This window comes from Furipterus horrens, unplaced genomic scaffold (assembly GCF_987537825.1).
Source record: "Furipterus horrens unplaced genomic scaffold, mFurHor1.1.pri manual_scaffold_4, whole genome shotgun sequence".
In the NCBI taxonomy this organism is placed as follows: Eukaryota; Metazoa; Chordata; class Mammalia; order Chiroptera; family Furipteridae; genus Furipterus; species Furipterus horrens.
The window spans coordinates 19,410,642-19,438,285 of NW_028327174.1; the positions used below are offsets into that span (position 1 = coordinate 19,410,642).

Sequence of the window (27,644 nt, forward strand, 5' to 3'; positions counted from 1 at the left end):
AGAGATTTGACACCAAAATTTTCTGAAAAGATCTCTTTGAAGATCTGTGAGAACAGATCTGGGTCAAAGCAGGTGCTCAATAGATATGTGGTGAATGAATTAATGATTCTATCACAAAGTGATCTATTTGTTAGCCACATCAGTAATGAAAATCTTACTTGTCCATTTGCTTAAGCAATATTTAATTTCCTGCAATTTCCTGATTAATACTAGTGGCTTAAGAGTATTTATATGTACCTATATTTCATGAGTAATATTTTAAGAGATAAAAATGTCTAAATAAAACCAATTCCCAGGGCTTTACATAAAAGAGCAAAAGAGAGAATCCAAATGTGGGTATGGCTACAAAGTATCCATGAATTAATTTCTCTACATCACACAGAAAAATCAGTATCATTATTTCAATACCATAGTGTTACCAAAATAGCAAGCTCAAAAGGTAATTAACTTAAAATTTTTAATAAAAGTTTTTTACCTTCGGTGTTAATGGTGCTGCAGGAAGTTTGCTCTTTACCTTTTTCATGTGTAAACATAATAGGGCAATCTCTAGGTAGGAGTCCCTTATCAACCTAAAATGATATACCATTGTATTTATTAAATAGCTTCTCCACTCATAATTATTTTCCATTATCTGCCATTAATTTCTGAGCTGACGAAAGGTAAAAACAGGCAAAACCAGCATCTGTCCACAGCTCACAGCCTCTTCTCACAGCACTTTCAGCATAGACACCAGCATCTGCCTCCCTAGTGAAATTAGATGCTCTTGAAGAGAGTTGAGCATTCTACCTGGTCCTGTACTGGCAACACTCCATAACATCAAGAGCAGTCTGGAATATTCCAGCAAACAAGGCAGTAAAGAAGTGAAGGTCAGGTCTAGAGGAACCTCCCTTAAAAACTAAGCCTCTTTCTACCCTCCTACATGAATTAATATCAAAAGAGACAGAGTTATGCAGAAGGCAGTGATTTGGTACAAGTTAGGTCTGTGTGTTCATCATCAAACCTGTCAGTTGGGGCCATTTAGACCAGTGCTGTTGTAATGATGGTGACTTACTCTTAACCTTGAGGTGATTTTTTTATACAAAATTAAGTTGGCCGGCCCTGCTACTGCTGACCAGAGTGAATAGCCACATAATGCCCTGCTAGATACAATTTCATATCCAGGGGAGGCCCCTGTAATCCTAGGACTGACGGGAGATTCAGCAGAGTACGGACTAGAAGGGACGTGCAGTCCACTTACATCGCCATGATAATCACCATCATCAACCATCACTGTAAACACCTCATCATTAGACCCACGAGCAACAAGCTTGACAAGGAAGTCACTAAACCTGCTGGACGATGGACACCAGTGAACTAGCCCGGCTCTGGGTAGTACTGTGCAATATTCAAAGAACTACCAGAAAACAGGGCGCTCAAACCAAAACACACACATGTAACAACACGCAAAGATATTTCCTTCACCTTGAGTTTCGATCATGGCTCAAGCTTAGTTGTATTGCTTCACATAAACACTCAAGTGGCGTATTTAGAGATTTCTCTTCCATCAATATCTGACGTTCTATTTTGCCTGAAAGAAGGAAAAGAGAGACAAAGATGGGTTTTCCCTTTTCCTGTCATTTAGAACTTCAGAACAAATATTTCACGCTGGAAATTCAGAAAACTTGATGCGCTGTCCTTTTCAGTCATCTGTTGTTTCTTGCTGGAAGGGAAGCCAATCAGGAAAGATCTTTGGTTTCTCTCCCCAGGAGTCTCAAGGCTCCCCTGCCTTCAGTTAGCAACGCTGCATCAAAGCCCACTTCGGCTTTCCAGACACAATCGTTTCTACCATCTTCCTTTTTTCTCCACTTGCTTTGTGCAAGTTCCTCTTCCTCCTGTGGCATGGATTCTCTTTTTCTACATCCGTCTTTCTCTTTCCTCCATCTTCTACCGCAAATATTATAGAAAACATCTCTAAAGCAAAAAGTCCTAAAAGTCAGCAAATGCTTGAAAACCACCATGGGTGATGGAAATGCTCTAGTTCTTATCCAGCTCCCAGCCTTCATGGTGAGTCATAGTCTTCACAAGTGGGTGCTAGAATGACACTTTTGTACCAAAAAGGGCAGGAAAGGAAAATCTTATTATTACGATAAAAAGGATCCACAGTTTTCATGCAGCAGGTGGACAGGGCACAGAGCTACCCAGTGTTAAGGTCACTTCTGGGCACCATCATTTAGGAGCGGTGCATTTACGAAAAGTTACTTAGCCAGACCACACCACATTTTCCTCATCTGTCAACCAGGAATGGCTGTGCCTACTTTGTAGAGCTATTGTAAGAATTAGCAACATGAGTTGTAAAACACTGACCACAGAGCGAGGCATCTAGTTGATGTTCCATAAATGATAGCACTCATAACCATTGTCATTTTGCTCATGGCTAAAATGGCCACAATAAAATCATATGAATGTATTACACAAATATGTGTTGTATAGAAGTTATAAATATAAGTACGCTATAGCAATTTAATTTAAATGGGTATGTATCTTTCATAAAAATCAAGTAAAATTCTTAGCTAAGTAATGAAATGAGGCAGAAAAAAGTATCTTCTAAGCATTATTTAAGGAACATTATTTATAGTGAAATGACTGATGCAGACATTTTTGGGTCAAACATAAAACCAAGGAGAGGTAATTGTAATTATATAAGAAACTAAGAAGTGCTTTTTTTCTGGATATAAATTTAAAATAAGAGGTGTTCTTTTTATTTAAAATTGAGTTTGTACCAATGAGTTTGTCATCACTAAGTCCTTTGTAAAAATCTGTATTTTTTTATATCCACTAAGTTTTCAAGAAGCCTATTGTTAATAGGGGGGAAAAAATCCACAAATTTTATCATAGTTCAGACCCCAAATACATCTTACCTTTCTGAAAAAGGATTTCAACCTCCACCTCCTGTTCCTGTGTTGCTGATATCTTACAGAGTTTTAATGCTATCTCAAAAAGCTGAAAAGCAGGTAACCACTTTGAGGAATCCTTCTTTTTACAGTTATAATACACTTGCTTGGCCATGGTGTGTCCTAAAAAGAGAGAGAGTTAGATAGGAAGAAAACAATAAAATATATAGTGTTTATAATAAGCCTCCAAATTAGTAGACTTCTCTCACAGTAAGGCATCTACTAAGAACCCTTGTGGTCTTCAGTTTTTGGTATCTAAGAAAATTTTTGAAGAAACTCAATACCCAAATATTTCAATGAATTATAACAATAGTCCTTTAAACCTTTACTTTTGATACATTTCAATTATTCTCATTTTTAAAAGGAAGGATCATCTTTCAAATCTCTCAGTTCTAAAATTTTATAATGCTCTGCAGAACAACTTCCATATTCCTAAAATAAGATTGTAATAGAGAGACATCTGAAAGTTTTATATTGTTTTACATAAAACTTGCATATATTAATAGGCAGTAATTTTGCTTCCATGCAGCTGTGTAGTGGCTGATTGTGATGCATATTTTGTCATCCCAACTAGTCGGTAAACCCATATGTACAAGGGCCACATGCTATACTTCTGTGTGGTCCCATTATTACTTAACATAACGAAGGCTTGCTGTATGAAAGAGGCATTAGATTTAATCTGTGTGGCCTCAAAGACAGACATTTATTCAAAAAATACTTTCTGAGTGCTTAGGCACTGTATAAAATTGAAAAAAAAAAAAAAGAAGATTAAGAGCTAAGGCTTATTAAGTGCTTCCTACATGTCAGGTATCATCCCAAGTACTTAATAAGCATTACCTGATGTAATCCTGCTAACTCCAACTGGATGCCATTTTACAGAGGAGTAAGCCATAGCACAGTGAGGTTTAAGTAACTTGCCAAGGTCACACAAATAGTAAGTAGCAGGACTGTGATTTGAGCCTAGGCAGTCTGGCTCCAGGGCCCACACGCTAAACTATGATGCTGCAAAGCTCCTTAAGAGAGAGATCATAGAGCTTAGTGTTTAATGGGGAATGCTAACGGCCAGATAGGTGATCAATATACTGTGTAGTCAGCTGTGTAGTGGGGAAAGCAAGGGTGCTCTGGTAACAGATACAGGGGAACTGGTGTAACTGGGCAGAAATACTGGTCCATCCCTGGGAAAGGTCAGGGAAGCCTTCTCAGAGGATGTAGGTGTTAAGGCCAACAGCTGATAATCACCTTGTTTTTGGTAAATTTAAAGAGAAGAATGTCAGGATAAAGAGTAGAAGGCAGCTGGAGGAAATACTACATTGGTAGGACAGTTTATCACACACATTAGAGGGATGTAAACTGAAAGACTGCAGAATGAAATAGTTGCTGCGTTCCAGTGAACTTGTTGTTTCAGGGCCATCATTGGTGCTACCATGTCATTTGAGGCCTTGGACAAGTCCCTAGGTAGCTCTGAACCTTGAGTGTCTTCCTCTGAAAACTAAGGCCAGCAGAACTAGAAAAATCTGAGGTCCCTTCAGGTTCTGAAAATTTTCAGTGGCAGGATGCTATGCCCTACAAAGGGCTTTCAAGAAACCTTGAACTTTTTGTGAATTTTTAGCTCAGGAATGTGCTACCTGAACCACAGGATGGTGGGAAAATTTGTCTGTCTCCCTCTCTCTTACTTTGGATAATACAGGCTGGAAGCACACTGAGAATCTGGAGGTGAAAAAACCAAGGGTTTGCTCCCAGGGCTCCTAGGAGAGTAGGGTGGCCAGGCATGAAATAGGGAGAACAGCTAACACCTATAGAGCCCTTAGCACAAACTAGATGCCCTTCTAAACTTGACTTGAATTAGTTGCTTCATCCCACAACAGGCTAGTGAGGTTGGTACATACTTTTCTTATCCATATCTTATGGGAAAGGAAACTGAAACAACAGAGAAGTTAAATGATTGCTCATGGAAATTAGACCAGAATTCTATTTTTAGAGTCTATGCTCTTTTTAAAAGAGTTCACTTATTTATTTTTAGAGAAAAAAGAAGGGAGGGATAAAGAGAGGGAGAGAAATATCAATGTGAGAAACATTGATCTGTTGTCTCTCATACCTCCCACCCTGACCAGGGGCCAAATCTTCAACCCAGGCATGTGTCCTGACCAGGAATCGAACCAATCGCATTTCTCTTTGTAGGACAACACCCAACCAACTGAGCCACACCAGTCAGGGTGAGTCTATGCTCTTAACCCCAACAATTACCAAGTGTGATTAGAGATCCCAGGCAAGAAAGACATGCAAATCTCATTTGTCCAATGCAACCTCATATTTCAATATATCTCCCATTTTTATGTGTCTCATTATTGTTTCAAATTATACTCTAACACTGTTTATTAATATGAAACAAAATACTAAGTATCTTCATGTCATCAAGGCACTTAAATATATATACCATATATGCATGCTATATATACCATATATAAGATACTACTATATAACATAGGACTGATACATAATATTGGTACTGAAATTACCTTCTAGATTTTTGCTAAAATTAGGAAAAAAACTGAATAGAGATTATTGACTTCTCCTCCCTCCCCACTCCCACCCCCTGTCTCTCTCTCTCTCTCTGTCTCTAACTACATAACAGGCTCTTTGAGATCAGAGGGTGACTGGCTAGGCTTCCTGTTGTAATCCCACTCCCCAGCATCCTTCTTGCAACTTAATTCACTCCTATTATAAAACCAGTAATTGACTTTTTATCTAATAAGAAAACTCAAGGTTTTATAAAAATAATCTTAAAATGCCTTTTCCTATGTGAGGCTTTCACAAGAAAAAAATTATTTTAAAATATCTCTATTCTTGCAATGCGATCTTCGCTATCACTATAAAAGCAAACTGTTAAGAAAGCATTAAGTCAGATGACTTTATGCTTCATAATATTGAAGTGCTTCTTTTTCCAATAAACATCAACTTTATGGAAAAAAAGTCGTGCAACGGACATTGTTTTGACAGAAAAGCGGCTTCTGGTTTTGTTTTTTAAAGCCTGTGTTTAATGTAATATAACAGAAAGCAAGCTGTTCTGCTTCAAATGAGTCTAAGAAATAGCACCAGCATTGCTACTGCGTAGTGACGCATCCTCAAGATTACTAAGGCAGGAGAGCAGAGAGCACATCTAATTTAACAAAAGCTGTACAATTTAGCACAATCTGTACTTTAAGCTCTTGTAGAAACCAAATATACTGATAATAGAACATATTATAAACTAAAAATGCAGAGAAATAGCTCTCATGAGATCAGGTTGCTGGAAGGAATTCTGGAGTCCGGACTAAATTCATAAATAATATGAAGGTGAAGCGATTTACCTAAAGTAATAAAATTCACATCGGATGGTGACTAATTATCATGAGGGGGAGGAGCAGAGGGAAATAAGAGCAAAGGTTCTGGGTAGGTGATGGCTTGGGCATACCTGTTGCCCTGCCTGCCCCATTCTAGTCCAACCATCACCCTCTCCTGAGCTGAGCACCAGCTGGAGCAGGAGGCACATGGGTCCCAAGATTTTATTATTATTCAGGTATGATGAGAATAACAGGTCAGGGGGCGATTGCCATTGAAAAGATAGCTTGTGACTGTTCCCAAAAGGAAGAGGCCCATCGCACCATGCAGGGCCACACAGAGAAGCTCCAGGGTTGGGGAGGAGTTAGAGGGAGCGAGGGGAACTGTGGTTGAGAATCTTTGTTACAGTTTTCGAGGGAAGGAATGGACAGGATAGGGTAAACAGACTAAGCAGGCTTAGAACTGGCTACTTGAAAGAATTTTGGTGGGCTCTGCTAGTAGTCTGAGAGCTGTGCCTGGGTGATTAGGGATGGGAAAAGTGTCCCAGAGTCCAGCAAAGGACAACAGAGGAGCTGACAGAGCACTGTGATGTTTAGTTTGCATATGAAAGGCATGTTCAATGGAAAGTGGTTTGCTAATCTCTAGGAATTGGCTAATTCTGGGAGAGGAAGTTTCTCCCTAGTCAGTAAGGCCCCAGATGTCAATGCATCAGAAATACAGAAAATTAAAAGGCACGGTTAAATACAGGTTAGAACAGAGAGTTGGCAAGATTTTCTGTCCTCCGAGCTGGAGAAGACCCTGGGAGCTAGAGACAGGCAGCCTTGGGGCAAAGGTCAGAGCCACATCTGGGAGAGAGTTCCTCCTTGGCTTCTGAGGAGCTGTGAGCTTTCTGCTTACTGCTCCACCTATTGAATCAGGTCTATTCAGTCTACCCTCCAACCTGTTCTTCACACTGCAGCCAGGGTAATATTTTGAAACCTACACCATCCCCGAGTCAACTCTTCCCATTAGGCTGCCCTAGCCCACTCTGCTCTGGCTGTGATTGTCTCCTTGTGGTTCCAGAACATGCCAAGCTTCTCGTGACCTCAGAGCCTACAACTCACGGCTCCCTCTGCCTCTATAATGCATACTTAGTGGCTCACAATTAAGGTTCGGGGTTAAATACCACCTCCATGGAGAGGCCTTTCTCAATTACTGCACTCAAATAGGCAGCCATGTCTTCCTTGTTCTTTATCAACAGATCTTATCCACATCTTTCACAACACTAACAATTTACATACGTGTACTTGATTTGCGATCATGTATCAACTATCTATCCTAGCTGATTTCCTAATTGTTATCAAACACACATTTTATTTTATACAATACTTATTTTATTAAATTTTATAAATATTAAAGTATTTTATACAAATTTATTTTATTAAATTTTATGTGTTAAACTATTTATACAGTATTTATAATATGACGTGATATATTATATGCATACCTACATGGTTTGTTTACTTATTTATATCTGTCTCCCACGCTAAGAGCAGGGTCTACATCTGTTTTAATCTAAAATAACTTCCCAGGTCCTCACACAGAGTTTGGAATGTAGTAAATGATCACAGACTATTTGTTAAGTAAATTGAGCTTGAGTATTCATAAATATTGCCCCATATAAATGTCCTTATATAATAGCATGCCTGAAAATGACTTAAATTTTTTCATCAATGGCTTGAGTATAACGTATGTTTAACTGTTCTTACCAATTCTCATTTTTGTTTTGGCCAATAACATGACATGAGGAAGATAGACATTTTTCAAAGGCTGTAACGGACTTGCATAGTCAGTGTTGGATACAGGAAATTCAACTGTTTCTCCAAAAGTTAGCATCTGTAAAAGAAACACTGTAATTAGCTAAAGTGGTTTGGAATAAGGGAAAAAAACAAAAACAGAAAAATACATTTCTAAATCTTGTGGACACAAAAGCATTCTCACCTGTTCAATAAGAATGTCGTGAGATTGCGTCAACAAATTTACTTTTTCTGTTTTTGAAGAGGGAGTTCCCTTGAATTTTCCTGCTTTTGTTAAGTCATCCAGCAAAAGCAAGCTTCTCACCAGAGTCAAATGAGATTGAGGAGAAATAAACTCACTTCCTTCAAGCAAATGTATTATGGCCTATTAAAACAAAATTATTCCTTTTGAGCGTACTGTTTGCAGCTCACTGAAACAAGAGCTAGCCATACTGACTTATGCATTCAGTACCTAATGGAATTTAAAAGTCTCTCCTTTGGTTCTAACCTGAATCCTTTGCTAAATATCGATGTGAATGAATTTTTCTTCGTACCTGAAGGTTTGTTATAATGTCTGCCTTTAAATGCTTTTCTTGTAGGCCAATGATTACAGCTTGCATCAAGAATTCAGCATGTAGTTCTCTGTCCCCTGCACTTTTTGCCTCCTCACACGCTTCATTGATGAGGCTAACATAATCTGTCATATCGCTTTCTAAAATAAACAAATACAGTTATTTAAAATGCACTGAGAAAGTACATATGCATAATATGACCTACGTTCATCACAAGAATATTGTCTAATATAGAAGAACAGGAAGATACAAAGACAGAAAACAAATAGAGTACACGAAACACTGAAATAAATGTTTTAATTTTGGGGGGAAGTACTTTAGGGTATTCAAATGCTGAAAAAGTAATAATAATATTGCATAAAATAATTTAATTTGGGAGATTGGTAGAGATGGGTGGATAAATAGGTTTATAAGTAGATAACTATTAATCACTATAAGGGGAAAAGGTGCAGGGATTAAGAAGCATAACTGGTGCGTACAAAATAAACAGGGGGATGTTAAGAATAGTATAGGAAATGGAGAAGCCAAAGAACTTACATGCATGACCCATGGACATGAACTAAGGGGAGGAGGGATGGCTGGAGGGAAGGAGGGTACTGGGCAGAGAGGGGCAAAGGGGGAAAAACTGGGACTACTGTAATAGCATAATCAGTAAAATATACTCAAAAAAAGAACATTCATATAAGCCAACCTGTGTCCCTTAGATCTTTATAAATTTAACCCATTTTACTTTTAACAACAACGCTATCAAACAGGTACACTTATCTCCATTTTATAGAGGAGGGACTTACTCAGAGAGGGTTTAAGAGACTTGGCCAAGATCACACAGCAAGGGAGTGGCAGTAGGAACGTTTGAACCAAAGGCAGCTGGCCCCAGAACCTGTGTCCCGGACCCCTTGCGCTATGCCGCCTTCCCAGGGACAAGGAGACCTGTGCATTAGTATTTTGAAATCTCCTTGCCTGCTTTGCATACACCAGTAACATATATGCCACTGTGATACAAGAGACTGTTGAAAATAATTATTCTTATTTAATAACCTCAATTTTTTATTCTGGAAACAAATTAAGCTAGAGAGTTATAAAATGTTAATGTTATAATAAACTATAACCCAATAAAACCTCAGTCACCTACATAAAGTCATTTTTAATAAAAACTCTGATTAAGAAAATAGGATACTTATACCTTTCACGATTCCAATGCCACGAATCTGTGCGACAAATGCAGTCACCAATGCCAAGCGGCACCTCAGCCACAGATGAATGTTGAAATATTCTCGAGAATTCAGGGAAATAGGATCTAAAAATTCACTATCATCTTCATTTTCAGTGGCCTAGACAACATTAAAATTATGGTTATCTTCACATTTAATAATGTCATAGTTCTAGCCTAATGTCAAATGTGATATAAGTTAAATAAACATCTGATATCACTTAATAGTATTAATTTTTAATTTAAAAAATTATTCTTGCATATTCTATACATAAAAAAATGCACACATAAAAACCATACAAATACATAAAACGACCCGTAATGCTACAATTCTCTGTGAACATTTTCGTATACTGCTTTTCAGCTTTTCTTTTTCTCTCTATACACATTGTTGAAAAATAGTTTTGCAGTCTGAATCTTGCATTGGAAATTATATTATCAGCAGATCCCATGTCCTCAAAAATTTTGTAAACACCATCTTAAAGGCTGAATAATAATAAATAACACTGGCTAATATTTGTCAAGTGCTTGTTATGTGCTAGGCACTGCGCTACATGCCTTATACACATTACCTCATTTAATCTTTCTGACAAGCCCAGGAGGGGTTATTATTTATGTTTTACAGATGGGAGTACTGACACCTAGAAAGGTCAACTATCTGCTTAAAATTCATCATATTTTGGCAAAGGTGGGATTCAAACTTGTATCTTTCTGAATTTAGAAGCCCACAGCCTTAATCCCCTACGTTATATACTGTGGTATTCCGCTTACATCTCAAACATATTATACTTTACAAAGGGTGGCCAATATCCAGAGCTTCGGGAGGGAGGGGAAAAGATAGCTTTTTCCAGGCATGGCAGGAATCAATCCTATTTAGACACTTGGGAACCTCAAAGTCACTTAGATCAATGCCCACTTGTTCTGGGAATTCCTGCTTTGCATCTCTGACAGCTTGTCGCCTCCCACCCATCAGCAACACCTGCTATCAAGGAGCAGCTGTTGGGACTGGAAGGGGGCTGGAATCTGGAGAAAGGGGTGTAAGAAGTGAACACAGGCCTGGAGGCAGGCTGGTGACTACAACAGGGACAACAAGTAACGGAGGAGTCTAGTGTTCAGATTAGCAACCCAGAAAAAAATGCTCACCCACACACCTTACTCTTAGTGCCTACATTTCCTGTTAGTATTGAAAAGCCAAGTCACACTTTAAATCAGGGCTTTCTCAGCCTTGACCTACGGACATGGGGTGGCAGATAGCTAGTGTGGGAAACTGCCCTGTGCAGTAGAGGATGTTGAGCAACGCTGCTGACCTCTACGCACTATAGGCCACAGCACCCTCCCAGGTGCAACAACCTCAATGCCTCCAGATGTTGGCAAGTGTCTCCCGGGGAGGCAAAATAGCCCCCATTAATAACCATTCCTCTAAGTCAATTTTCAGAATTAGATTGCTTTTTAGAATTTTTATTAATTTCAATATAGTATGAAATGAGCCTCTATTTAGGACAATTAGTTTTACTAATGACAACAGATATTAGCAATTTTATTATTAAAGTTTAAAATAATGAGCAAAGATTCTATGTGATGAATCTTTATATTTCAAACAATACTTTATTATTGAATCACTTGATCTTATCAAAAACCCAATAAAATTTCAAACACCAGTTGCAAATAGACCTGAGAGCTAAAGTGCGGAAGAATGTAACTATGGGAAATCCAAAGTAGAAACCGCACAGGTGTCATGCTGGTAATGCTGAAGTAACAATGGAAAAGTGAAAGGAAGAGCAAAATAAAGTGAAACAACTCTATTTGCTAGTAAAATCAGATCTAAAATTCTGTACTGATACCTTTGCTGTGGCATTAGTGATTACTACATCCAATTCCATCAGTTCACACATGAGATTTAAATTTTTTTACAAAAGTTTAAGGGACTTGCCCAAGGTATACCAGTTAATAAATTGCACAAACAGGGTTAAACTCAGATCTTTCTACCCTGAATCCGATGTTTCTTCTATTTTACCCCTTTGTGTCATCCAACGAATTAATCAAGACAATGTTCTAGGATGCCAATAGTGATGCTAAGGATACATATTAAATTCATACATACAGAAGCTCCTGGAGAGAGGGAATGCTCTGTGTCATCTTGTGCTGCCTTCTTTTTAAATAGTTTTGAATCCTGGAGAAGTTTAAGTGTGGAAAATACTATTGCAGCACTAAAAAAGAGAATGTATTTCAAGTGTTATTAGTGTTACACTTGTGACGCTTATATGTAATTTCCTAAGGCTCTTCCTCCGAAAAACCTTCCCACTCGCCTCTCCACTCCAACACTTTTAGGTGCCCCTTCTATGTGCCCTACTAGTACCTTGGTCTTAACCATAGGTTAGTATTTATCACACTCTTTAATTGCCAGTAAATTGCTCTACACCTAATTTGTCTTATTCCCTGTTGAAACCGAGCATCTAGTGGCTGGGACATAATGGAACCTAAAAAATATTTTTAAATGGAAGTGAGTAAATACAAGAATAAATAAATGGAAGCTTCCAAGACTTAAAACAAAATTACTGAAAATATCACTAATAAAATGAGCACATATGCATTTTATATAAACCAGAATGTGGTTCTCCAGCTTTTGGAGGCTATAGTATTGTTACTTAATGCTATATATTAAGAAATTCAAGTTAAATTATTGCTTAATCAGTGTCTAGCCAGAAGGGAAATGTACTAAATTAAGAATACAGAAGCTAGGAAACAGGAATTCTTATTTGCTGTCACTCTATACACAAATTTGTCTGCACTGTAGACTATCACATCCTCCACCCCTGTAGAATAATAAATTTATAACTGACATCACATTTTTTCAAAATATTTAATATACATATATATATATATATATATATGAACAGGCATCTTCTTTTGAAAATCTATCCCAAAAGAGAACAATCTAAATACCTGAAGATGCTTATCACAGTGTTATTTATAACATGGAAAGACTGGGTGAAAGCCAACTGGACAATACACTCATCTATCTAATTCCCGACTTGATACAGTAGTCCCTCTCTATATTGCAGTTCACTTAACGCGGCCTCACTGGATTGCAGGATTTTAAAAAATATTATATTTAATTATTTATCACGGATATTTTGCTATAAGGTTAATAAGGAACTGGGAACGGCTTATAAGTGCGTGGGAGGGTTGTATAAAACCTTAAAATATATATAAATACTAAAATAAATGTAAGGTTCCTGCTTCACGGATTTTCACCTATTGCGGGGGGTGGGTGGGGTGGTGTCTATAATGTTAATACCCACAATAAGTGAGGGAATACTGTATCTCCATTTGAATAGTTAATTGACAAACACATTTAACAGGTGTTATAGGTTCAATTGTGTAACACCAAAAAGATATTTTAGTACCTCAAAAGAGGGATCTGAGGAAATCAAGTTAAAATGAAGTCATTAGGGTAGACCCTATTTCAATTTGACTGGTGCCCCTATGACAAGGGGAAATTTGGATAGAGAGACAAACAGCCACAGAGGGAAGATGATGTGGAACACACGGGGAGAAGACGGCCATGTGACTGGAGTGATGCATCCACAAGCCAAGGAATGCCAAGCACTGTCAGAAAACACCAGAAACCAGAAAAAGCAAGGCAGGACTCTCCCCACCTAGAGCTGTCAGAAAGAACATGGCATGGCCCTGCTGACACCTTGATTTTGGACTTCTAGCCTCCAGAACTGTGAAACAATAAAATCCTATTGTTTTAAATCACCTAGTGTTTGGTCCTTTGTTATGGCAGTCCTGGGAAACTGATAAAATAGGTTAAAAGCAGCTCCCTTTGATTCCACCTCCTCTACCAAACCCTGTCCTCTTCTCTGTCCTCTATCCCACGGAGCCCAGAATCACCGTTGCTCCCTCTTGGACTCACACTCTATGTTCAATCCATCACCAAGTTCTGTGAGCTTCAACTTCGAAATACGGATACCAGCCAGCAGCTCCTCACCTCACCTCCTCCACTGCTAACACTCCTGTCCAAGGCCTCTTCATCTCTAGGCTGGACGGCTGTAGGACCTTCCTGACCAGCCTCCCGCTGTGGCCCATGTCCCTGCAGTCCTGGTCTCCAGACAGAAGCCAGACCACTCTCATCAAGGTGTAGATGAGATCGTGGCACTTCAGTATACCTCCTCATCCGGGTCAGTTACTGAGGTTTCTGGCCTAGTATATGATCATCTTTGTCAGCATTCATGCATGCTTGGCAGAGGGTACAGTCTCTGTTTGTAGGATCCCAGAGTGTTAAAGTGGGATTATTATAAGGACTGAGTGAGATGTTGATTCTTCCTTCCATTTGTTAAAAAATATGTGTTGAGTACCTGCTATGGTCCAGGAACAAATCTAAGTCTATGGATACTGTCTCAGCCCTCATGGAAATGAAATTCTAGTGAGAGTGGGGTGTGCGCAGGGAACAGGAGTGCATGGCAAATAGCTCAGAGCACACTAGCTGCTACCATTATTAGTGTATTGAGTTAGCCATGAGGATTGAGGAAAGGAAAGGAAATTGATTTTTTTTCTCAGTTGTTAACCATAATGGAAAACTTGGTGTAATTATTGAATTTTAAATTCCCAAGATTCTACTGAGTCATTAAAATGGTATACAAATTTGTAGACGGTGTTATTTCTGATTATATAAACTCGGTGGTTTCTATTTAAAGTAAAACTAAACAAATAAGCAGGAAAAAAAACAAGGGAAAATGTAACACACTCATTATGTATAAAGGGATGAAAATTCCCCTTGCCCACATATGCTTCTCTGGCACCCTTTGTCCTGGGTAGCTTCGGAGGTGAGCACTGGAATGGCTGCTAGAACACCTGGGGGAAAAGTGGTGCTCATACAATCCTGCTGATTCAGATGCCCAAAGTTTTGATGTCAAGAGAAACGAAGTACGAGGATTGGAATCTTGCTAACCCTGAAACTTAATGAATAAAATATAAACCTACTAGTATGTAGTAATCCATCTAGTATTAGTATGTATGAATCCACCGGGTACTACTCCGTTGTAAATGGAAAATTTCTAGTTTCTCCTCTCTACTTGAGAGACAAAGTGTGGGAGGATTACACACTATAAACAGTCTAAAATCCCAAAGGAAGGAGTTTCATTCTGACACAAAATTAAAAGGCTCAGATGTTATCCCATTTAGACAATAAGTTAAATAGAAAGGAGAATAGGAAGGAACACTTATCTTTTCTTTAATGACAAGACTCTGAGAAAGGCAGCCCTAAAAGAAGTAGAGATACAGTTTGAATAACTTTGATCCCATTTATTTCTTATTAATATTCATGACAAAATGGTCAGTTTGTTCTCCTAAAATCCTGCGGCTCACTTTACCTGTCACCCTAGGGAATGTGCCTTTCAATTTCCTTGACACATAATTTTATGAGAAGTATCAGGAAATGTCAAGCTAACCGTCATCTGGGAAAGAGACTGTCCAACACTTGCAGCAGCTCCCAAACCGAAGCTCGTGGCAGGTGAAGTTCATCTAAGAGAAACTCATTCATCTTGACAGGAAGCTTCCCCAAATGACGACGCTGCTGCAAAACAGCAATAACATCAAAGTTTCTGCCGGTTTTTTCCCGAGGACCAGGTTCATGTTTTTAAAATAGGAGTGATTCTGAAACATGCGCACATAATTTGCATATGTCTATCTAGTCTTCAAATTAAAGTGAGACTGTAACGCTCCTTTCTGTGGCCATTGTGTAACTTTGGGTGTCTAGTTTCCTTCTTCCCTAAAAAATAATAATCACTTATATCCCTTCCTACCAAGAGGGTATAAGCCATGCAGAGAGCTGGGAAAAGAATGAAGATATGTGACCAAAAAAAACCCAAACAAACAAAAAAGCATTTCCTAGGGCTGCTGTTGCTGAGTAAGATACTGCTGGAGAACATAGTCTTATATTTTCTATATTCTTCTATAGGAAATCATATAGTCCTATATTTTATTATCATAAGATCTAAATATACATATTTAAATATGTTCACATCATATGTTTTCTATAGGAAGTGGAACAGTAAAAGTTCCTTCATTCTTCAAACTTCATAAAGAAAACAGAATATTATTATGGCAAGCCTATTTTACCACCCATCAATTACCCTGGTATTCTTAAAGATAGCTATAAATGTGACAATACACTATGCCAGTAGTTCTCAAGCTGTTTTTTGTTTTTTTGTTCTTTTTTCATCTCAGCACTCATTTATACCCTTAATAATTATCGAGAATCCCATAGGGATCAGATCAAAATGGTGATGTAGGCAGAAATGGCTCACGTCTTCACACAACCACATCAAAATTACAACTAAAACAGAGAACAACCATCAGCCAGAACCATCAGAAATCGAGCTGAATGGAAGTCTGACAACTACAGAATTAAAGGAACCACATCCATCCACACTTGTAGGAGGGGCGCAGATGCAGAACAGGCTGATCCCTCACCCACATGTGGTGGATAAAAATTCAGGAGGGATATCTCAGGAGTGAGAAATCCCAGCCCCACACCAGGACCCCCAGCCCAGGGTTCCAGCACCAGGAAGCTAAGTCCCCACAACTTCTGGCTGCAAAAACCAGAGGGAACTGAGTTGGTAGAAGAAACTGCTGGAGCTCCAAGCACCTCCTTAAAGAACCTACACACAGACTCACCTACTCAGACACTCCCTCTGAGCTCCAGCACCAGGGTAGCAGCTTGAAAGGCACCAGTGATATACAGGGAGAATGTGAAGTGTCTGGCACTGAGGTGAGAAGAGGCCACTGTCTCTTTTCTAAATCCTCCTTCCACAGAGCTGGCAAGCTGGTGCCATATCTGAGACTCCATCAACCTGGCAAATTCTGTTTAACCCATCTTGGAGATCCCCAGAGACTCCACCCCACACAACTTACAGGCACACCCAAGCTGTTTTCCATATGAATGGCGGGACTTAGCTCATGCTTCGAAACTTCCTAATTCCTATCAAACAAGCAACAGCTGGACTCAGTAAGCCCTACACCTGTCACTATCAGCAGCTAGCTTACATTCACAGCTTGGCTTCTTCTGGAAATCTCCAAGTCCAGCACAAGTGGCAGCAATCTCAGATTGCTTTATAGCCCAGGCAGAGTGCCCCAGGCAAACCACAGGTGGGGGGTGACCTTGGCCTGCACCATCCAGCTATACCCCAGGGCTAATGCACCCAGTGGACAGCTACAGACCACATCAGAGCACTACCATCCTGCCCCTGCACAGCTGATCCTCCACGGAGGGCAGAGGTTGGTGATCAGTGGCCTGGGTAAATCCCTCCCATTGACTTGCCAATAGCAGCTAAGATTCAACTACAAGAGGAAGGTGTATTTGGCCCACTCGAAGGGTACTCCTCGAGTACTCAGCTTGGGTGATAGGAGAGGCTGTGCCACTGGACCCTACAGGACACCTACTACATTCGGGCACACTACCAAGACATGGAGTCAAAGCAGCTCTACCAATACACAGAAACAAACACAGAGAGGCTGCCAAATTGAGGGGAAAAAGAAATATAGCCCAAATGAAGGAACAGAACAAAACCCCAGAAAAAGAACTAAATGAAACAGAGATAACCTATCAGATACAGAGTTCAAAACACTGGCGATCACGATGCTCAGAGAAATTATTGAGTACAGCCACAAAATAAAGGAAGAAGTGAAGGTTATACAAAGTGAAATAAAGAAAAATCTACAAAGAACCAACTGTGATGGAAAGGAAGCTGAGATTCAAATCAATAATTTGGAATAAAAGGAGGAAATAAACATTCACCCAGAACAGACAGAGGAAACAAGAATTTAAAATAAATAAATAAATAAAACAAAGAGAGAATTAGGAACATCTGGGACAACTTTAAATGTACCAACATCTGAATCATTAAAGGAGTTCATCATCACCAAGCTATTACAATATGAAATGTTAAAGAGACTTATTTAAGAAAATGAAGATCAAAACTATAAACATTAAAATGACAACAAACCCACAACTATCAACAACTGAATCTAAAAAACAAAAATAAAAATAAATAAGCAAACAACAAGAAAAGGATCAGAATCATAGGTATGGGGATCATTTGGAGAGTTATCAGCTGAGAGGGGGAAGGGAGAGAGGGGGGAAGAAATGATGCAGGAATCAAGAAGCATAACTGGTAGGAAGAAAATAGGCAGGGGATGTTAAGAATAGTATAGGAAAAGAAGAAGCCAAAGAACTTACATGCATGACCGACAAACATGAACTAAGTGGGGGGGGGGGGGGTTGCTGGAGAGAAGGGGGTATTGAATGGAGGGGGGCAAAGGGGAAAAAATTGAGACAACTGTAATAGCATAATCATTAAAATATACTTTAAGAAATCATTGAGAATTCCTAAGAGCTCCATCAATATTTACCACATTAGAACTTACGCTGGGAAATTTTTAACTTCATGGATATTTATTAATTTGTTTTAAAGTAAAAAACAATAAACCCATTACATGCTAATATAATAATGAATTTTAATGAAAAACAACTATATTTTCCAAAACAGCAAGAAAATTAGCAAGAATAGTGCCATTGTTTGCATTTTTCAAATCTTAATGTCTGGTTTAAGAGAAAATCTGCTTAATAGAAGACTTTCATACCTGCTTCTACATTCAACCTGTTGTGATATATTGTTTTGACTGAAGTATATGAAGAAGACTAGTCCTCACACAGATAGTTGTTGGAAATGAGAAGAGTATTTTAATGGCTTCTTCAAATAATTGTGAATATTATTCTTTGATACTACACCAAAATGTGACAAGTGCTAGTTTCTTAAAAATCTGTTAAAATGTGGAATCTAATTCCACACATTGATGAACTTTTCCTACTCTCTTACACTGAAACCTATTGCTCCACCTTCTTAACCAGGATTTTGAAACATCAGGAACTCACTATTTGGAAAATATTAGCTCCCTGAGTTATGCAGATTTCCTTAATGTTGAAACATCTGATTACACAATTTTGAAAATGATGCTTGTTAATATTACTACCAATGTCATCAGAAAAATCTGAGCATTAGTAAACTGTCAAATTTGTGGTGGCAAATACAAATTTTCCAAAATTCTAGTTTTCCCATGAAAGGTTTGATATTATCACTGGTAACCAATACTATTAGCTATTTTTCTAAAAGTGGAATGTCCATTCTGCTCATTTTTAATAAAATGCCTGTCAAATACTCAAGTCTGGATAACCATATTTTGCAGGGTTTTTTTTTTTTCAAATAAAAATGGTATTCCATCAGAGAAAAGCAGCTTGTTCCGCTCTCAAGTCAATCACATGTGTTCTCTTTCTTAAGACAACTATCAAACTCTGATGACCAACAGAAGTGCTTTAGTTGTACTTCCCACTTAATAGTCCCACAGAATATTAAAAATACGTTCAAAGATAGGGATGTATAAATGTAAAAGATCCTGTTGCTTCACGAAAGGCATTTGCAAGTGAAACTGATTCTTTTTTTAAATTGTGAGTGTGTGGCAGTGAAGTATGTAATGACTACAGATACAGCCTCTGCTTTGATTCACAGTGAGATGCCAGAAGTGTTACCACTGTTGCTTTTGCAGCATCAATGCAAATAACAACACAAGAAGAAGGTGAATGACATCTTGGTTTTATTCTAAAAAAAGTTTCGACCTCGTAGACCCCTGAAAAGGTCTCAGGAACACACCTAGAGATCTGCAGTCCACACTTTGAGAATTACTGCTCCAAATAGACTTTATGGATTTCATCACTGCTTAGAAGGTATAAATTTCCAAAAACCTAAACTGTCTCTAGAATAAAATCAAATTCAGATATTGTTAATCATGGAATGGCCTGCAGTCAGGGTTCATGCTGATGAAATGACTGTATGTTTCCAACCAAAGCAAAAGGGGATTTCTGCTGAATTGATTGCCCCTTTGCAAAAGCTACAGGAGGGCTCCTCATTTTTGAAGAGAATAACCATCTAAAAATTAATTCCCCTTCCAGATTCTTAATCTAATGCATGGAGTTTAATGCATGGAGCTTCAATATAATAGAAAAAGTTTTAAGAGATTAAAAAAGACAATAATTTAATCTGTAGTTTTAAGAAAAATAATCTATTAAAACCTCTTTGAATAATAAAAAATAAGGAGGCTCTATTAATCTAGGAATTTAAAACTTTATGTATATTTAACATATTAGGGTGAGGAGGAAACTCCTCCGTGCATAGACTCACCTGTACGCAGCCCGGTGTCTCTGCAGGGCAATCGCAGCCAGCTGCAGCCTGGCCTGCACCACAACCTCCAGCTGGCCCGCAGAACACTGGGAGAGGTTCTTGGGGCCCAGGTGCCCCATCTCTGACACAAGGGAGTTTAGCCTGTCTTCAGCTTCTGTCAGTAAAATTGACTAAAGAAAAAAGACCACACAATCACACACGTTCAGAAATAATAGAAATAATGTCTCATTCGTATTCATCAAGTATTTTTTGTACTGAAAAGTAACAACAAGTGAAACCAAGAAAAGGAAATTTGATCATCATCCATGAACAGCAAAAATGCAACAGAGAAGGAAAAGGAAATTAACGGTAGGAGTAAACATGTACGACAGTTACCCTTTATAGTATGCACAGCCGATGCTCATCCATGCTTACTTACAGGAGTTATGTACAATAAAGTTGCTACAAACACTGAATGAGCAAATACTGAATCACCCTTCCTAGGGGAAATACAGGGATATGTTTTTGGGAGCCGCTCATCACAGCATTTTTATTAACTGATCAATATATAACTTTGTTCAATGTGTGTTTATGTTTAAAAATATATTACTTAATACATACTATAGATTCATTAACCTTGAACTCACAGCCAATAGCTCTGTAACTAATGCATGACTGAAACTTAACTAACACACTTATTTTCTCCATAAGGCACATCACAACCGTCCTGCACTTAGAAACATTAAACAGTACTTTAGAGTTGTGGCTCATAATGAAATCAGCACAACACATACACACACACACACACACAAGAAAAACCCACAAAAATTCAAAAAAGTGCAGCAATAAATAAACCACAAAAAGGATGCTTGTTTGTAGTGTCAGGATGGAAACAAAAACCCAGAGCATTGCCTTGCTCCACCCAGCCGGGAATGTGTGTGCTGGGCAACTCACATTTTTCTGTGCTCTGCTCATGTCCACAAATGCCCACAAAAGAGCCGTAAGTAATGATTTGGGGTTATAAATAAATTTTAGCATTGGAAAATCAGCAAATGCTGAATCTGTGAAAAATAAGGATCTACGGCATTTCAGGTTAACTATGATCACCTAACTGGTAGTGTGAAGACAAGATTTTACAGTGGGCCAGCAACAGGAAATAGCAACCTGACGTGGCCAATTAGAAAGGGACCAACCAATCTTTCAAGGACCAGGCCTTTATAATCTTGTTTGTAACAGAGAAGTAAACATTATAGAAGTCCTAGGCCAATGTGTATGATGGTTAAGTACATGATCCGTATTTCATTAGTTGCATAACATTAGTGAATTTCTTACTGTCTAAGCCTCAATTTTCTCGTGGCTCAGCACAACATAGTTCAAAACTGATTAATACCTACATCATAGGCCTGTGAAAATGATTATGCATAGTGCCCATCACCTGGTAAGCACTGAATAAATGGTCGCTATTTTTGTTGCTGTTGTCACCACTGTTAATATTAGGAAATGGGGAACAGTGTGGGCAATACTGAAATCCTATCAAATAAGGAATCATGTATTCCGCAGGACCTAATTGGGTTGTATAGTCAACGTCTGATGCCTCTGGGCATCTGACTTTTCTCATGGGGCGTAGACTCCATCTCAACACAGCCCACACTTAGGCAAGAAAAGCTATTTGGTCTCCTAACAGCAAGCACAGCCCAGAAAGTAGGCCTGTCTGTGGCCAAATAGTGGGCATCTTGGTAACTGATATTATGATTTGAAAACATTTTAAGACTTACCTTTATTGTGTTAAGAGGGAATTCATCTTTCACTTTTCTAAGAGGACTAAGATGACTAATTGAGGTTCTATCATCCTTTAAACATAGCTCTAAAAGACACAAAATTTTAAAAGAACCAAGGATATCTGTGGTTAGTTTAAAAATTAATTCTAGTTTATAAAGCTCATTATTAATTGGGAAACTATCCATAAGTTTAATGCCAAAAAAACCCACACTGATAATCAGAAATATACTCCTCTATTAAATAGTCTCTAAACGTCACACGTTAGGGGACTGAGGCTGATTTCTTAGAACAAATCAGACAATTCTGAGAAGATTATTTGGATGCTTAGTGATGCTATTCAAGGTTCCTCCCCTGGAATTCCAGAACCCCTTAAGGTCCTTCAAGTATATTGGGTCTTCCAGATATTTATGATATTTCAATAAGATCTTCTTGGAAGCATCAGTTCTACTGATTTTTCACAAGCTCTAAGACTGGAGAGTGACATCATTCAAAACAACACAATGGATAATCCTCAAATATCTCAGATTTCCCACACACAATATGAAGCCAGCCCTTATTCTTTTCCAGGAAGAATTGCGAGAATTTAGATCACAGATTTTGCCTGCTTTGGTAAACCTGGCTTCTAGACTATAGAAAAGAGAGAAAAATTACTACAAGTCATTATTTGACTAGGATTACTGCAAAAATTGCCCACCTAAAGAGATTAAGTGTGTCAAATACGAAGAAGGAGTCTAGAATAACATGGACTGAACACACCTGACTTCCTCTCTTCTTCCTACCTGGCTGTACTCCTACAATAGGAGGTTCTGGAGCTAGGAGTGAGCTGAGTATAAGGGAAGGTTTGAACATTGGGAAAGGCCCAGCAGGAAGGTCTGGGACTGGGTCTTCTCCCCTAAGGAAGCAAGTGAGAGACAAAGATAGAAAACAAATGCCGGGAGCTTGATAGGAAAGAACCCTGTGATGAGCATCAACATGAGATGAATAGCAACCCTAACAGGTGTCTGACCCTCATTTTCCTCACTGCTCTCTGCCTCCTGTGAGGCTCTTTCCTGAGTGGCCCTTCTCTGGGGAGCTGTAAGGCACAAACTGCGTCTTCAATGGCCCTGTCTTCTCATCTGTTAACCTTACTATATCCAAATAATAATAAAATTTACATTTTAAAACAGAGGCCAATATTACTCTGATACCAAAACTAAACAAAGACACCACAGGAAAGAAAACTACAGACCAATGTCTTTTATAAATATGGATTCAAAAACCTTCAACAAAATATTAGCAAACAGAACCCAGAAACATATAAAAGCTATTACACACCATGATCAAGACAGCAAGGTTAGTTAAACACTCAAAACTCAATTAATATAATATGCCATATTAGTAGATGTGGAAAAGGCATTTAGTAAAATCCAACACTCTATCATGACAAAATCATTCAACAAACTAGAGAGAGAAGAGGAATTCCTCAATCTGATAAGACATATATGAAAAAACCACAGTTAACATCATACTTAATGATGAAAAAAATTATTTTTATGATGATATCTAATATATTTGTGAAACACATCTACACTGTGGCCCATAAATTCCATCCATGGGTGTCTTATCCCATGAAATATACACTACATCATATGGATAATGTAGTGCTTCAGCACTGTTCCCTAGACACAAAGTAAACGCATGTCACCAGGGGAATGGCTGAATAACCATGGGACATTCACAGCAGAGAACACTGCACAGCCGGGACAGTGAATCAAAGCAAAGCAGTTGACTTAAGAGTGGTTTTAATGAAGTTATTCTGCATGAGAAAAGCAAGATGCAGAAAAATATATAAAAATACATCATTTGAATAAATGACAAATCTTATTTCGTGTATGCACATGTATAATGTATGGATATGGAGCTATACGGATGGATATGATCCTAAACATAAGCACATATGCATGTCACTAGCAAGTTTTTAAAAATATATGGAAAAAAAGACACTAAATTATTCCTAGGAATTACTAGGGGTGCAGAGAGGCACAGTGGGAGAAAGTGAGAAGAAAGAAAAGCAAGTGAGCAATAAAACAAAAGATTACCTCTCAAATTTGGGAAGTTTGCTCTGCTCTTCTTGGAGACAGATCCATGGTAGACTGTTTTTAATACATTTTCTGGGACACAGTTTATTGTTGCAGCCACACTTACTAAAAAGTATGCCTTCACAAAAGAAAACTTATTTGAGAGATGTTGATGGCCCATTGTAACTAGAATTTGAGGCAAGCCTTTATTTACTAATTCATCAAGTGCCTGAGAAAAATGGAGGAAAAATTTTAAAAGGCAAATAAGTAAAATATTGTTTTTAGATGTTATGAGCATCAGTCCCCTTTTGCATTCTTCACCTGGTTTGGGGTGAAAGAATACAGGGACAGACATGAGGTACCATAAATAGCGGGTCTATTGAGAGACACAGCAGTTTCATAGCGCTTCTGCAGTTCCCACCAACCTGTGGCCTGTGCCGCCCGAGCCCAGCCCTGCCACGTAATGAGTGAACCAGGGCTGAGAGCAAGCAAGGAGACACCATCAAAATAGAGAAACTGCAGAAGCTCATCAGCCCTGCACGCTGGCCGCTCAGCTTTATGTGAGTAAGAGCTATGAGGACAGGAATGGGAAGAGTGGGAGGATGGTTCAGATCTGCACTCAGTCGTTAGAACTCCACCCTTGTATACCCTCATCTCTCTGGCACCAGACCTGTGCATGCACACTTCCTTGGCAAGATCACAGCCCTGGTAAAATCCAACACGGAACCTTCTTGGGCCATGCACCTTGCAGCTGAAGGAGGCTGGAGAAAATCATGCAGTCTGGTCATCGTACATTTTCCCTTTCCATTCATTCTCACTCTCTCCTAGACAACCATGTTCATGCTTTTCTTGTTCCTAAACTTTAACTCTTCTTCTCCAATGTCCCTCCCAGTTAATGACCTTGCCTCCTCTACTAAACTGAGGAAACTGAAGCAAATTGGTGTCCACAGACCCCGCAAGGCCACCATCTCTCCAATCTACCCAAGCATCTGCCCTACCACTTGGCCTTCCTTCCTGCCACTTAAGCCACCAAACCTGTCCCCACTGGTCTAGTCAGCCATTCTCCCTACATCATAAACGTGCCTTCTCTACAGAGACACTCCCATCAGCGCGCAAGCCATGCTGTCTTCTCCACCTCAAAAAACGAAAACCCTATAACCTGACTTTCCCTCCAGCTCCTCCCCCAATTCGTGCTCCTCATTAGAGTGCAACCCAGAGTGTTATCAATAGTCTGATTTCTCTCATTTGTTTACAAACCCGCTCCTTCCCTACACTGACACCCTTTGGTCAATGTCACTAATGGCCTAAACTTGACTAAATCCAATGTTCAGTTCTTAGTCCTATGTCATGTTACTTATAATCTAAGACAGTGGTTTTCAACCAGTGTCATAAGAATTTTTTAAACGTGCAATCCCTGGCTATTTAGTCAGGGGCACTGACCTCTTTTCCCTTAGATTGTCAAATTAAAAAATGTTGTTGGCAACAGCCAACAACAATAGCTCTCTGGTGTGAATGAATCAAAATTATACCTATATTTTTTGTCAGATAGGGAAAATATAGATTTTTTTGGATACGCTGCAGAATTTTACTTATTAGTTTATGTGTGCCATGAGATGAAAAAGGTTGAAAATCACTGATCTATAAAACATTATCTCATATGCCAATTAAACCATCACATGACCTCAACTGTAAAATTCATTCTAATTTCAGAGATGTTAAATGTGAAAAAAAAAAAAAAGCATTATTAGGACTCAATAAACTATGGTGTTTGATTCATTAGCAACATATGACACTATTAATCATTCCCTCTTCAGAAAATGCTTCTCTTTGCTCTCAGGCCACCACACTCCCTTGATTTCTTTCCTATCCTACCAGCTACTCCCTGTCAGTCTTCCTTGCTGGTTTCTCCTCTTCTCCTGCACTTCTTAGCATGGGAGCGTCTCCGGGCTTGCTCCTCTTCTGTCTCCTCACTCCCTCCCTTTAGATGATCTTAATCAGGCTCGTGGTTTTAATTTCATGTAAATGCAGATGAATAAAATATTTCCTCTCCAGCTCCAATCTCTCTTCTGAACTCAAGACACATATAATCAATTTCTGACTCCATACCTTCCCTTGACTATAGGTATCTCAAATTGAACATGTCCAAAACAGTATTCCTAGTGTCTCCCACAAACGGACACACATAAACTCTAGGAGGGCGGGGAATTTGTAATGTTGATTGGCAGAACTAGAACAGTAGGTGGTACACAGTAAGCTCAACAGATGAGCTGAAGTCATCCTTTCAAAACATAAGTAGATCAGGCCACATCTCTGGTTTAAACCCTCCAGTGGCTCCCTTTTTTGTTCAGAGTAAGAATCTAACCTACAAAGGCCCTTTTCAAACTGGCACCCTGCCGCCTCACTGCCCTCCCATCACTCACACAGTTCTAGTAACGCGGGCCAACATGTTTCTCACCATGCTGGGCAATCCTGGCCCAGGGCCTTTGCAATCACTGTACTGTCTTCCCAGATTATTATTTCTCCATATTTCATATGACTGTGTCTTTACTTGTTTCAAGTCTACTTACAAATGTCACCTCAGTGAAAACTAACCTGGTCACCCTATTTAAGATCACACCCCCCAACCTAGCCCCGTCTTCACACACTGAGGGGTTTATTTTCCCCTACAGCATGGTTCACCTTCTCACATACTATATCATTTACTTATTTATCATGTTTACCTCTATGTTTATTACTAGTCTTGCCCATGAAAAAACAAACTTCACAAGGGCTTGGAGTCTGCCCGTAGTGCTGATTGATGGGTGTATTTGACAGTACCAGAACAGTGCCTTGCCTACAATAGGCTCTTACTATAGATCTGTTGAATTAATATAAAATGCAGAAACTGGGGCTGTTTATTCTAGAAAAGAAAGAATTGGCTTTATGTGAACTAAAAGAAAAAAATGCTCATTGTTTGGGCGCATTTGAGGTAATGTCGGCAGTGGGGAGCTCTGTCACTATTGTTCGTTCGCCTTTCTTAGCCTCCCCTAAAGGGTGGACGTGGACATGGACGTGGACGTGGACAGAGGAGCCGTGTTTGGAGCAGCACTGAGCCTGAGCTATAACAGCTGTTGTACTAGGAAAATGGTTGATATTCCAGGTCTAAGAAAAAACCTGCAGATTGGTTGGGGGGATGGGGGAGAGGAGTTTTCTCTTTCTCTCCACAGCAGTGATTTAAGGTCTTGACAATTACACACAAACACTTGAGAATCAAAAGAAGATTAATTAGAAATGCTATTTCACACTCCTTTCTCTCGGTCTATACAAAAAAATGTAGAGTGCAATCTGAAGAGTCTTAAACAGACCAACAGTTCTGTTTTAATTAATTAGCTAAGAGAAATCAGTTTTCCATTATACTATCAGACTCCTTTTGTTTAAAAAGAAACGATAAGGCCGACATTCCTTTTAGATCCCCAGCCGCTCCCTAAAGAAGTGTTTTTAGGATACTTTGGCACTTATGACTGGAAAGAAATAAATATTCTTAAACATCCCAAAATCTTGGAACACCAAAATGAAATATGAATATGTATTTATATCTTTCTAATACCAGCTCTTTCGTTTCAGGCAGCTTGCTTATAAATTAACCTTTAAAGCAAAAACAATGAATCATCTGAAGCATAATTATATTTAAAGTTTGTGAAATAAAGTGAACAATAACAGAAAAGTAATAAGATTACATTTAAGAAAAGGTGGATCTATTCTTACTAAAATTAGGGAAAATGAAAATAAAGCTATTTTGAAAAAGTG

At 38.8% G+C, this 27,644-nt stretch overlaps 1 protein-coding gene across 3 annotated transcripts in view; it reads right to left on the reverse strand.

Moving 5' to 3' along the window:
* CFAP54 (cilia and flagella associated protein 54) overlaps positions 1-27,644 on the reverse strand; it is a 244,906-nt gene that overhangs the window by 60,521 nt on the left and 156,741 nt on the right. For all 3 annotated transcript variants that reach the window (XM_090275372.1, XM_090275371.1, XM_090275370.1), the window contains 11 exons: positions 23,880-24,087; positions 21,798-21,886; positions 20,044-20,213; positions 11,907-12,012; positions 9,779-9,926; positions 8,578-8,735; positions 8,229-8,408; positions 7,997-8,123; positions 2,898-3,053; positions 1,462-1,567; positions 476-569 (listed from right to left, as the gene is read on the reverse strand). In XM_090275372.1, coding sequence (XP_090131498.1) covers positions 476-569; positions 1,462-1,567; positions 2,898-3,053; positions 7,997-8,123; positions 8,229-8,408; positions 8,578-8,735; positions 9,779-9,926; positions 11,907-12,012; positions 20,044-20,213; positions 21,798-21,886; positions 23,880-24,087 — 1,542 coding nt within the window. The remainder of the gene's footprint in view (positions 1-475; positions 570-1,461; positions 1,568-2,897; positions 3,054-7,996; positions 8,124-8,228; positions 8,409-8,577; positions 8,736-9,778; positions 9,927-11,906; positions 12,013-20,043; positions 20,214-21,797; positions 21,887-23,879; positions 24,088-27,644) is intronic.